Source organism: Saccostrea cucullata, unplaced genomic scaffold, assembly GCF_032062105.1.
Source record: "Saccostrea cucullata isolate Sc308-1 unplaced genomic scaffold, CSIRO_AGI_Scuc_v1 ctg449, whole genome shotgun sequence".
NCBI lineage: Eukaryota > Metazoa > Mollusca > Bivalvia > Ostreida > Ostreidae > Saccostrea > Saccostrea cuccullata.
The window spans coordinates 117,807-132,245 of NW_026921590.1; the positions used below are offsets into that span (position 1 = coordinate 117,807).

The 14,439-nt window shown below is 32.8% G+C and overlaps 1 protein-coding gene across 1 annotated transcript; it reads left to right on the forward strand.

Annotated features, from left to right (window-relative positions):
- Window positions 1–13,167: 13,167 nt before the first annotated feature.
- On the forward strand, window positions 13,168–14,297 carry LOC134260397 (uncharacterized). The gene is made up of 2 exons (XM_062742958.1): window positions 13,168–13,410; window positions 13,575–14,297. Exons 1-2 carry the CDS (start codon window positions 13,215–13,217, stop codon window positions 14,039–14,041), a joined length of 663 nt encoding a protein of 220 aa, XP_062598942.1. The 5' UTR covers window positions 13,168–13,214; the 3' UTR covers window positions 14,042–14,297.
- Window positions 14,298–14,439: the final 142 nt, after the last annotated feature.

Consider the following 14,439-nt stretch of genomic DNA (forward strand, 5'->3'; position numbering starts at 1 on the left):
CATTTAGAGAAAATATAAGATGAATAGGGGTCACTGTAGAGCCTGCTCTAGGAACATTTTTATTTTTATGTCCCTGGATCGAAGGATCCCGGGGGTTTATTGATTTTTTCCTGTCTGTCTGTTTGTGTCTTTTTCAGTCTGTTATCTAGCTCAAACCTATTGAGTTGGTGGGGGTATGGCTTTAATATTTTACAGGTGTATTTTTTGTGAAAAGACCTCAAATTTGACATCTTGACATTGACCTTGCTTTGTGACCAAATTTTACAAAAAATACCACACATTAACGTTGGCCATAACTTTTGAACAGTTGAAGCTTAGGCTTTTATCCATCACATGTGTATTTATTGTGACAAAACCTTTCAGTTGGTATAAATATTTTTTGGCCTCTTGACCTTTAATTGACATAAGAGTTTAATCCACTTTAAAAAAATTTGACCTTGGTAATAACTTTTGAACAGCTGGAACTAGGCTTTTAATTTTGCAGGTGTATTCCATGTTAAAAAGCAACACTTCCTTTGGGTACTAACACTTTTGACTTTACCTTTGGAGTTTTACATGCATTAGAGAAAATTCAATCCTCGATATTACATGTATACGCTGGTAAATACAACATCTGGTCTGGTGTTTTGTCCCCTTTAACCAAAAATTAGGGGTTATATACTTTTTGCCTTGTTCGTCTGTCTGTCTCACTGTTTGTCCTCAACATCTTTATCATTGTCACATAACTTTTGATTGGTTGAGTCTATGGCATTTATTTTTCAAATGTGTATTAATTGTAACAAGACATTTGTTTTAGTACAATCAAATTTGACGTATTGACTTTAACTTAGGATTCTGACCCAGTTTTGCAAAATTGTACTCAACTTCAACCTTGGCCAAAATATTTGCGCAGATGATGTTAGAACTTTTATTCTTCAAACATGTACGGTAATCCTTGTGATAAGACTTCCCTTTAAATGCCAGCAACTTTGATCATTTGTCTTTAATTTGTGAATTTTACCTTTTTTTAAAAAAAAAAACTTAAACCTTGGCTTTGGGTTTTGAGTTATTTTGAAAAACAAATTAGCCTTTGAGCGGCTAGGGATAGGGTTTAAATACTTCATATGCATTTCTTATTAGAAGACCTAACCTTGGGTAAACATATTTGATTTTGTTTGGAAAAGGTTATCCTTATCTATAAGTTGTCATACTTGGGCATCAATGTTTCACAAACACATCTTGTTTGTCGTGTTAGATTAATCACTCCCTAAGGTGCTTGAGATTTTACTCTTCGAAAAGCCCTCCGTGTTTGTTGAATGAGCAAAATGTGTAGTTTTCAAAAGAAACATGTATTTCTAATTTTGTAGAAAGACATCGGCGGAATGATTCTATGAATATCAAGCATAGATTTGAACGAAAACAAAGTAAGTTTTATTATGATATTTTTTCGGCTATTCTTGACATGACTTTTATTTTATCTATTTTATGCCTCCTAAAAGAAGATTCGGGGTTATACAATTTTGTCCTGTCCATCAGTATTTTTGGTAATCTTTCAGTTTATCTGTGTGTCTGTTAATATGTTTAAGACAAAAACTTGAACCTTGCTCATAACTTTTGATTGATCCATACTGTTTTTCATATTTCATGCATTTCTTGTAACAAGAATGTTCATTTGAGTACGATCAATTTGACCATTTGACCTTAACCCATGTTCGCAAAAGTTTACCCAACTTTAACTTTGGCTATAACCAAGGGGCTTTCATATTTCCAATGTTTAATCCGTGTGACAATATCTTCATTTAGATATAAACAACTTTGACACTTTGATCTTGACCTTTCAGATTGACTTACTTTTAAAAAAACTTTTACACTTGACCAAAACTTTTGAACGGATAAGGCTAGGACTTTCATACTGCAATTTTCCATATCCTTGTGATATGGTTTATTTAAGATACACGAAACTTTGACCCTTTTACCTTGGAATTTGGAATTTGACCTTCTTAAAAACAACTAACCATGACCATATCTTTTCGATGGCTAGGTTTAGGCCTTTCATACTTCAAATAATCCTTGTAACGAAACATTCCTTTAGATACAAGCAACATTTGACAAACAAATTAATGGCTGCAACACAATTACCATTTCTTAAAAAAATAAATCGTTTCTTAGTGCTGCTTTTAAAATAATGTTTGCAAAAGAAATTTAAATATATATCAGCTGTCTACAAACGCAGCCGTAATAACTTCTTGACAATGTGTTACTTTTTAGAATACAAATTGTTACTCATCGGGCCATGTGGAGCTGGAAAGAGTGCTACACTTAATTCCTTAGCCAGGGAAAATAAAGTAAAATCGGCACCCTCGTTATCAACGAAGCCTGTTACAGAAAAAATTGAATGTATTGAGAGTAATGATTTTTATCTCATTGACACACCAGGTCTATCGAAAAATACACTGAAAGAAGTGTTAGCCAATAGAGATTTCAAAGACTTTAATATGATTCTTTTTATACTTTCTGCCGGTAGATTTTCCACCGAAGATTTTAAGGCATTAGATATTTTTGACAAAAATTGGAAACGTTATCATTCAAAAAGCATTTTAGCTTTAGTTGAAAGAAATGATAGTTTTGACATAAAATTGCTCCTTGAAAATGAACTTGAGAACGAACTATTTAATAAGATATACAGGGCAGTGGATAAACGCTGTGTCATGATAGATAATAAAAATACTGAATATAGGGAAGAAACTCTTTCTGAAATTAAAGAGTTTGCTATTGACCTATCAAAATGTTCTGAATCTGTTCATGCATCCAATACAAGAACTTGTAATTTATTGTAAACTTGTACATGAAATTTCATTTTTCTTTCTTTTTTTTGCTTTTTTGTTTAAAAAAAGTGAATTTTAAAAAGAGAGATTCACATTTTTTTTTTAGCTTTTTTAAACATTCAAAGTAAATAATATAAAACATACGATGCATGATTTTTGTACTTTCCTCTTGAAGAAAGCACTGAGGGACATGTAGATTTCTCAAAAAAAAAAGTAAATCTAATTTGAGACCTTGTATGACACAATCAGTTCGTTCTCTCGGTTTGTAATTCGTGAATTAAATTAAATATTTTGCCGTCACAGTTTAATAATTAGTCCCTTCGATTTATATTATTCGTTTTCATTGAGGTCTCGATTTGTAATTTCAGATATCGAAATATGAATTGAATTAATTATCTATGGAAACTAGGGATGTCAAAATTGTCAATAATTGATATTCGAATATTCGATAGGAGTATTCGAATATATTCGAATATTCGATAAAATAAATACATTTTCCATTATTAAATATAAATCTTCACTCTCCTGTGAAGCAGTATAGGTTTTATGCCATTATTTTAGAATAAAATCTCGTGTAGAGTTCGGAAAATGCACTTCAATTATTTATATTTTTTGAAATTATTTAATAGTATACATCCAAAATGTAATGATTGATTTTTGAAAATTCAAAAGATTCTTTAATATATTCCAGATTATTTGAACATCTTACTAAAGTCTACACTGATAACTCCTACAAATTTATACCAAGCAGAACAATTATCTAACGGTGAAATATTAAAAGCAATTACTTTTTGCTAATTATATTTTCCTGATAATAATTTTTAATGATATTTACATAAACAAGAAGTCTGTGAGTTTACTGTAAAACTGGGTATTTACAACAATACAAGCTGATTGTTAGTTCTTGAAACTATTATACCACTAATTAAATGAACACATAAATAATTTACTCTTAGGCTAATAGATACACTCTTCATACCTTTAAGGTAATCCAAGAGGAGTGTTTTATTTTTTACATTTTGTACAAACTTGATTCAATTTCTAATTAAACTTGCCAGGTTTTCTCTCTTTTTAATGCTTGTATACTGAAAAACGAATATTCGAATCTCAAATTTATATTCGAATATCAACTCATCGAATGAATATTCGAATATTCGAATATTCGTTGACATCCCTAATGGAAACAGATTAAGCAATATCACCTGAGCTACTTTCTGGGATATCAAATTAGATTTCACTTTTTTTTTTTAGAAAAAAACTGTCTGATTCACGAATTCGTAGCAATGAAAAAAGACAAAGTGGATTATTTGTGACACCATCGTAAAATGTAGCTGTGATTACTTTTGAGACAAAAAGTTCAAAATCACAATTTGTCAGATACTATTTTTTTATGTACATGTATTGTTTAACGTTTTAAGAATAAAAAATGAATTATATTTATAATTACTTCCTTGAGGTTTTTCGTTTGTTATATATTATATAAGGTTTTAAATCGTTGGAGCAGGAGATGATTAAATAAAAAATTATTTTAAAAACTCGTTTGTTGCGAGCAATGGAAGATCTTACTTCTGAATAACCATTCTTATTATGATATTCTGTACATGTAAAAATAAATTGATTTTATATATGCTCGAATTAAACATGTTTAAGCCATTTTGTAAATTATATGTAAAAAGAAGAATGTTTTTTTTTCAGATTTTGGAAGACAATATTAGTCAATGATACTAATTTTTTACTTGCCATTAAAGCTGAACACGATTTGTAAAAGGAAGGTGCCCACCAGTTTCGATCGAACTCTTGCTGGGAATCCCTCTATAAAGCAGCTAACTTAGGCACTGTTCAGTATAATTAAGCGTCACCGGTGTTGACGAATGTATCCTACAGAGCACTCAATAGCGACAAAACTAACGATACCTCTTCTAAAGTGGGAAAATAAGATACCAATGAAGCTTACAATAGTTGCATGGGTCAGTGTTATATAAAACAAAGACGAATACACCTAATTGGAAAAAATGTCAGTAAAAGTAATGCAAGATAACGAGTACGAATAGGGGTCAAACTTTCACGTTGATACTCGTTTCAATAAAGTAGGCAGGTGTAACGAATGCAAACCTTAATAGTATAGCTTGGTGTTGATATCGTAGATAGTTATATCAAACATGGCGTGTGCCTTTCAACGAGTCGTATTTAGCTTTCAGGATCAAAACTTATTGTTTCCAATCATGTAATACTTATTGTTATTTTAAAGATGTTATCTTCATACATAAAAAGTTGTCACAACAATAGGTGTAACAGATGATAATATCAAATTAAGGTAAACAGATGATTATATCAATGCAAATCTTCTAATGTTGTCTATGGAATAGAATGTAATCTGTGTGGACTTATTGATGTCGGTTAAATCAAGGGATCGCTTAACAAAAGAATATCAGGTCATCGATTTCAAATAAATCATGGTGGTCAGCAGCTTTTATATAAACATTTTAATTCACCTGATCATTCTATTTTATCAATGAAAGTTAGAATTTTGGAAAAGATTTATCACCACACAAATAGTCCGTCGTTGAGTACACCTTTCCGTAGACAACGTGGAGAATTTTGGATTAGGAAACTAGTTTAAACTTTATTTCATTCCAATTTAGACATCATATTTACATAGTAGATAATACAAACAGGATTCGGAAACAAGTTGTAACAACTTATATTAATCCGTTTCCTTAAATTAACTTTCAACTATAAATAAACATTTGTCCTTGTTGAATGACATGTATAATAGAAAAAAATAATCGAGAAAAAAATAAAGATAAAAACAAAGATGAGAAGAAAAAAAAATATTGTAGAGAGAGATATCATAACATGAACAAGAAAACTTTGATGTAACCATCAATTGTCGCCCGGGAAATATATAAAGTAAACAATGAAAGAGTCTTGATCATAAAACCGCTTCGATATGTGTGAAAAGATATGCGTCTAATTGATGGAGACGATAGTAGCGAATACTTTGAAAACTTATAGTCGGATAAAAATCAAACAAAAACGATATTTTTTTTAACTTGATCAATTCCTCAAGTAAATGATGACTGCATAAAATATAAATTGAAGTTGAACACGTACATCATTTATATTCAAGAATGTATTATTTTTTAATTTTAGAATATAAAACACGAACTGTGCAGAGTACGTTTTTATGCGACACGTAAAATTCGATATTCTAAAAAAAGGGACCAGTCGTTTTTTCGATAGTAAATGATAAGCAACTTCATGTATTAAATATGAAAAACATATATATTTTTACAGATTCACTTTTTGGAAGTAAATATATTATGTATTTCGTAATTTATAAAGGGAAAGAACATTCTGATGAACAATCTTTTCAATGTTTAGAAAAAAATAAATTCTGAATAACTACTCCCACCCCAATCCCCATACACCAACACTTAAACTTATATGTATAGAGCAGCCCGGTCCTCCGGGCTGCAATAAACACTAATAGTAAATGAGGAATAAACACGGTCATACAATGCAGTACAAGATCAAACAATAATAACATACGGCCACAATTAGTATTCAAGTAACAAATCTTTTAGAGGCAGAAAAAAATTGATGCACATGTTTAAAAATGTTGGTATTGAAGGAATAATTCTTAGTGGAATCTCCAAATAAAAGAATGTGTAAAGTGACTGGTCTTAATGGGTCAATGATTTTTTTCCTTGAGTCAGTGTATAAAGGACATTCTAATAAAAAGTGTGTTGTTGTTTCGATTTTTCCACAAGCACAATTAGGATTATCTAGTATATGTTTTGCAAATAAATGGGAATTAAGTGTATTACAATCAAGTCTATGTAAAATTTGTTCTGTGCGCTTACCAAATAAAAAATATTTTGGGGTTTTATAACAGTTAATGTTAAGCACGCGTTTTAAATTAGATACTGAAGGATTTTCTTGGACATTAATCTGAAGTTCGTTCCAAAGCTTTGTAGTTGATGGTAGAAAAGATTGTGCATAGTGGTTTGTATTAAACTTCTGTCGAGTAATGCAATGGGATCGTCTTGTAGTATAATGGTGTGTTTCGTTGATTCTTTTAGGGATTAAAGAAGATAAGTAATCAGGCGCAATTCCATGGACCATGGTGTGAAATTTGATTATTTTATGTTTTTGTCTTCGATAGTGCAATGTGTCCCACCAAACTTCTCGAAAAAGATCACTTAAACTTACTAGTTTAGTCGCGCCTGTGACTATGCGAGCAGCCTCAATGTTATTTTTTTCAAGTTTATCAGCTAAATCATTTGGGATATTGTCCCAAACTACATCTGCATACTCAAGAACTGGTCTTACAAATGAGAAGTATAGTTTTTCTAAGGATTTTCTGTCCAATAAAAATTTGAGTCGTCTTAGAATGAGTAACCTTGACGACACTTTCGCCATGACAACATTAACATGATATGACCATTGACTGTTGTCTGAGAAATGTAATCCTAAGTGTTTATGATGTGACACTTCACTTATCTTTTGTCCATTCAATTACAAGTCTGGGTGTGAAGTTCGGATACGTTTGGAAGTTATTGTTAAGCTTTCGGTTTTTGAGGATTAAAGGTAACTAACCATTGATTAGACCATTTATGGATTTTATCGAGATCGCTATTTATAATTGTACTTGCGATAGCCGGGTTTTCAACAATAATGTATAAGGTGGTGTCGTCCGCAAATAATTTAATAATGGATCTGATGTCGAGCACAATATCATTTATATATACAAGGAATAACAGTGGACCCAATATTGAGCCCTGGGGTACGCCAGCCTCAATATTGCATCAACCCGATGAAGATGAATTTATAACAACTCGTTGTTTACGACCTTGGAGATAATTTTCGAACCAATGGTAAAGTTTCCCACCTACCCCAGCTTGTCGAAGTTTATAAAGCAAACCCTTATGCCAAACCCTATCAAACGCTTTACTTAAATCACAAAAGACAGCACGTACCTCCTTCCCCGAGTCTAATGCTCGACCAATATCGTTAGATATATCTAATAATTGATTAACTGTTGAGTCACCGGAGATAAATCCTGACTGATTATTACAAAAAAATTTCTTTTCTACAAAGTAACTATAAATATGATTATGAACACATCTTTCCATAACCTTCCCAGTAATGCACAATAATGATATAGGTCTATAATTATTGATATCATTTCTTTTGCCTTTTTTGTGAACAGGTGTAACGTTTGCTTGTTTCCATTGCGTAGGAAACACTGAACTTTGGAGTGATTTGTTGATAATTTGCATAATGGAAAACTAAAGATTGTTGCAGCTTCCTTTAGAAGTTGCGGGTTTATGAGATCTGGCCCAGTCGCCTTAGACGTATCTAATGAAAGAAGAACGTTAGTAACTTCATCAACAGTCAGTATTATTTCAGAATAATCAGAATCGAAATTGTTATTACATATACTAGTATGCGGAAGACTCGCTGATGAATCGTCGATCTTTGACTGGTTCGTAAAGAAATTGTTAAATGCGGTTGCTCTATCGAAATTATTGTCAATAACACTACCATTAACCTCTAAGGGAGGTAAGTCGTTTCGGGTCTGAGTGTTGGATATTTTGTTTACCATATTCCAAAACTTTCTTGAGTTATTACACTCGAATATATTATTTGATAGCTTTTTGTAATAGTCCTCGCGAGCATTACGAACAGTGCATATACATTGGTTTCTTACTTTTCTAAATTCAGACCATTTGTCAGGGTGATCTGTTCGTTTTGCGATTGAATGTAATCGTTTCCGTCTCCGTATAAGTTTTCGAATTGCATTATTTATCCAAGGAGGATCGGATTTTCTAATTGTCACTATCTTATTGGAAATGTTATTTCTAGCATGCTCTATAATTGTTTCGTTAAATCTTTTAACATTGATGTCGATGTCAGAATCGGAAAGTATTTCTTCCCACTCAACCGAATTCAGGTTATCTCTATATGAATCATAATCGCCATGATTGAATAACCAAATTTCGCGTTTAAATGTGTGAGATATTTGATTATATTTACTTATCAACGCATAGACAGGACAATGATGACGTTCGTTCTGGTCCAGAAAACAATCGCCAACGTAAGCTTTTTCCAGAATATTATTATCACTGATCATAATAACATCCAAAAGTGTAGAAGATTCTTCGGTAAAATGAGTAGGTTCTTCAATTAGTTGGGTCATGTTGTACATAGCCATTATATTGACGAGATAATCAGATTGATAATTGTTGGTCAGTAAGTTTGCGTTAAAATCGCCTGTGATAATTATTTTACTTATTTTAGTGTTATAAGCTAAGTCTATGGAGTTCTCAATATCACTCCATATAGATACAGGAGAGTTTGGGGGTCGATAAATGGTTCCATACAGGTAAGATTGGCCACCCATAAAAAGTTCCATTAAAACGCACTCAACCGTGGTTGGTTCGAGGTTAGTTCGGCGTTTTGCGAAAATATTGTCCTAGGCATATACTGCCACGCCCCCGCCCGTTTTCGAGTTTCGACAACGACAGAATGGAGATTGGAAGTTGTGTAATTCGATGTCTGAGTTAATATTGTTTTCGTGAAGCCATGTTTCAGTGAACGAAAGGATGGTATGATGGTAAAATTCTGCTTCAAGTGTTTGGATCTTGGGAATTAGACTTTGTACATTTAAATGGGCAAAAGTAAATTTATTTGGGTCGAATGATGTGTTGTTTTGAGTATTTGTTGATGAACTACATGTGGATATTGAACATGAGACACTTGGTGATAAGGTAGGTCCTGGATTCACTTCAATATCACCTGAGATGAGTAGGAGAAGTGTAAACAAGAAAGTAATAAGAGTCACAGATATAAACATACATAAATTGTATAATATGGGTGCATTGGTATTGGTAGAACATTTGAATGAAATATTGTCGTGCATGATGTTGTTTAGCCCCATGTTTGCCAATACATGCATGTAAAAGTATGATTATGTGTAAACATTTTATGCCGTACTGTAAAAGTAAATTGATACAAACAAAATCTTTTAAACTTAATAATGATTTGGGAAAAATGGCAACTAGGAAACTAGGGACAGCCTTTCCCTATGGATGTAATGACAATGTCGATAGTGTTGGAAATCTTTCAAGCCCGCAGTGTAATAATATAAATGTTATGGGACTTTTTAACAATACACAGAGACGTAAGCGTAGTCATGGACATCGTTCGTACAATAAACCTACAATACACGACGTCTCTTTTGATTCATTTCAACCTTATGTAAATCAACAGTTAGGTCTACATCATATTCGAACAAAACTTTACTCTCTCCCTTTGAAACTTTTAAAAAGTCTTCTTGAAAAGGCCAAGGAACATCCAATTTTAGATTCTTCGACACCTGAATAAAGGCTCGGTTCTGTGATTATGGATATTGCGTATCATAGGTATTTTAAACCCGCACGTTTCACGCAAGAAAATGCAGCTAAAACAATCCGTCTTTTCCTTAAACTTCAATATGCCAATAAAGGAATTTATGCGGTTAATATAAGTGATATTCTTAATCACAAAAGGGTCCAGTCTTGTATTCCACCATATTTCAAGTTAAAGGCTACCCCTTGTATTCCCTACAAATACACTTCGACCATTCCTTCCAAACTTTTCAATTACAGAAACGCTTTACATGGCCTGGATATCGACTAACTGAAAAATATTTCCCCTTCGTGTTCATGTTCATCTTCGCCCTACATGTATAACAATAGTCCTGCTGGACACGTTATTACAGGTTACGTAAAAATAGTTCGTAATGAGAACCTTACATCACTTATTTTAAAAGGTCCTAAATATAGGGAACCCCGATCCTTCAACTGGCGTCGAAATTTTATAAATATTATGGATTCTGTTGAAAATTATGCCACACGATGGGCCAGATATGAAAAAGAAGACATTGACACCTTGTCAGAATGGATTAAATGTATCAGATCCAAGATTAAAGTCACGTATTAAGAGATTTAGGGGCAAAATGAAAACCATATATCCTTCCGTGTTCAATAAGTAAGTGAAGTGAAAAAAGAATTAGATAGATTACACGATCAGTACGTACTGGTTCCTGCCGACAAAGCAGGTAACAACATTGTGTTCGTTTGTAAGGCTCATTATATAAATTGCATTTTAGAAGAACTTGGATTTAATTCTACAAGTGGTAATCCTACTTATACATATACTACTCTTTCTAAGGAAGAAATTCTTCAAAATCACCTGTTAGTTTTGAATACTTTTAATATTCAACAGAGCCAAAATGAGTTTGAGCTACCTTACGTGTATATATATTGGATTCCGAAACTTCATAAGACTCCTTACAAACAAAGATACATTGCAGGTTCCAGTAAATGTTCAACCAAGCCTCTTTCATTACTTCTCACTAAAATATTGAAAGTAGTGAAGAAAAAACTTCAAGAGTATTGTACAACTATATATTCAAGAAGAGGTGTAAATCAGACGTGGATACTTAAAAATTCTAAAGAACCTTTGGACAATTTGAAATCACAAGACTTTACAAAAATCAACAGCTTAAAAACTTACGACTTTTCAACTTTATACACAACAATTCCCCACGACAAATTAAAATCCAGGCTTTTTGATATCATTGACAGCTGCTTCTTCAACAAAAGTGGAACTCGTAAATTTACTTACCTCGCCATTGGTCATTTGAAAACTTATTTTGTTACAACAGATTTTGATCGCACACATAAGCACTCTGAACTTGACATCAAGACGATGCTTGAGTTTCTGATTAACAATATCTATGTGGTTTTTGGAGACCAGGTATTCCAACAATCTATTGGAATTCCCATGGGCACAAATTGCGCTCCGTTATTAGCAGACTTATTTTTATATTCATATGAAGCAGAATTTATGCAAAATCTTTTACGTGAAAAGAAGAAAACACTTGCTGTGGCTTTCAACTCGACATTTAGATATATCGTATTGTCAATTAATAATGATAATTTCCATTCCTACGTCGACACGATATATCCTGGTGAGCTTGAGATAAAAGATACCACAGAGTCCGACACTTCTGCTTCATACTTGGATATTTTACTTGAAAAAGACACTAATGGTAATCTAACAACCAAGCTATATGATAAACGTGATGACTTTATCTTTTCTATCGTCAACTTCCCTTACTTATGCAGAAATATACCTTCATCACCTGCAAACGGAGTATTTATATCACAGTTGATTCGGTATGCAAGAGCATGCTCTACGTATGAACAATTTCTTAAACGAGGTAAATCATTGACAAGCAAGTTAATGTCACAAGAATATCAACAGTCTCGTTTAAAGTCATCATTTCGTAATTTCTATAGTCGATACAATGACCTTGTCAGCAAATACAATTTATCATTGAATGAAATGCTGACTGACGTTTTTCATACCAATTGTTAGTCCATTATTTATACACTGAATTGACCACGGATTTTTTCCATTATTTCCTGATTATGACAACGAGCACACGGCGGGTGTGACCGGTCGGCAGGGGATGCTCACTCCTCCATGGCACCTGATCCCACCTCTGATGTTTCGGAGGTCCGTGTTTACTCTGCTCTTATTTTGTATATTTTTTTAAAGGACGATGAGATTAAATACTGTTCGTTATTTCCATATCCATCAAAAGTGCAAGGGCAGAGACTATTTTGTTTATGCTGAAATATGAAATATTTATTTCTTTTATAGTGTGTGTTTTGAAAAGTGCTGGGAGCTGATCCTGGTCTGCATAGCATTAATTTATTAACAGAATTTAATCAAAGTGAAAATCTGAAGCTATTATAAGCATTTTCAGCAAAATTTTCAGTGCTTCCCAAACAGCAAAGACTAATTCCCAGCACTTTTTGGAAAGAGGAAAATTAGATTTTGTTCTCCATAAACTTTTAGCCAGCGCGTCACGTGATTTTCTAATGTTTACAGACGACAAGAGGACTTGAACATGGCGAAGCGGTTTGATACATTAGACGAGAATGAACTGGATAATCTGCTCGATTCCAAAGATAGTCATAACACTAAGAAACTTATAAAGGCATCGCTGTCTTTCCTAGAAAACTATGCACGTGAAAAAGACCCGGATTTATCGGAAATTGAGAAACAACCTGCGAGTGAATTGAATTGTTTCCTGCGAAAATTCTATGCCGAGATGAAAAAAGTTGATGGAGAAAGATACGCGAAGAAGTCTATGATCAGTCTGCGATACGGTTTACAAAAACATTATTTGAAGGTGAGAAAAGAAGATATTATAAACGATGATAGACTCAAAATCTAACAAAGTCTGGTGTTGGTGAACCGAAATCGAAGGAACCTCTCACACAAGAGGATATGAATACGAGACTGTTTTCAACATTGAAAATCCAGAAAATCTGCAGAAAAAAAACAATGTTTGAATTTATCTATTACTTCTGCAATCGTGGGAGAGAAAATCTCCGTGAACTTCAAAAAACTGACTTTACAGTTTCGGTGGATTCAACTGGAAGGGAATATGTAACTGTCAAGGAACGTCAAACAAAAAATCACAGAGGCGACGATTTGCAGGATATGTCAAGTAAACAGGGCAGGATGTACGACAAACCTGGTGAGTAAAACAATTTGTTATGTTTATGTTTTTATAAAGGGGGGGGGGTCCATAAAATTTTGATAAAATTCAAATCGTAGTATTGAAACATTTTGTGAAATCACATTTTGAATTAAGGATTAAGTGTTTGTTTATGTTTCTTTATTTTTATTTTTATTTTACAGGTGATCCTCGTTGTCCAGTACTCTCCTTCAAAAAGTATATTGGAAAGCTTCACCCTGAAAACCCAAATTTCTGGCAGCGCCCAATGAAGAGAAAATATGAAGAGAAAGAATCGTGGTATGAGAATACAGCCGTTGGTAAAAACATACTTTATTCGTTCATGGCAAATTTAAGTAAAGAAGCTATCTTAAGTAAAATATATACCAATCATTGTATCCGTGCTACAAGCATAACAACCCTAGATCACGAGGGAGTGGAGGCACGGCACATAATGGGGCTAAGTGGACATCGTTGCGAATCTTCAATCAAATCCTACAGTTCCAAACTTAGTGAGGCAAAAACAAGGGAAATGTCCGAAATCTTATGTAAAAACATTTCTGCAACTTCTAAAACTTTGTCAAATTCAGAAAATGCAGTTCCTTCTGAAAATGTGTCCACAGATTTCCTAGATTCTGACCTAATCAATTAAATATTGAACAACGATTTTAGCCTTGAAAATGTAGGAAGTGGATCTGGAGCCTTTGGAACCGTCATCTGCTAACATGTCATCCACAAACAATTTGTTTAAATTTGCAAATTGTCAAATAACATTTAATTTTCCAAAATGATATGTACATGTAACAGTGAACTCTTATCTTGTTCAGAACTTTGATTTATTGTGTTACTTCAAGGACTTTTAAAGTTGTTGATTTTCTCAAAATATTGTTGTTAATAAATTGTTATTAAAATTCAATAAATATAAATTGTGATATAAATATAAATTGTGATTCTATTCAGTCATTAGAGTAATGATTAGTCAATCTGTTAATGGAATTTTTTTTTTAAATGTAATCTTTACAATTTAGAATTTGTATCGGTATAAGGAAA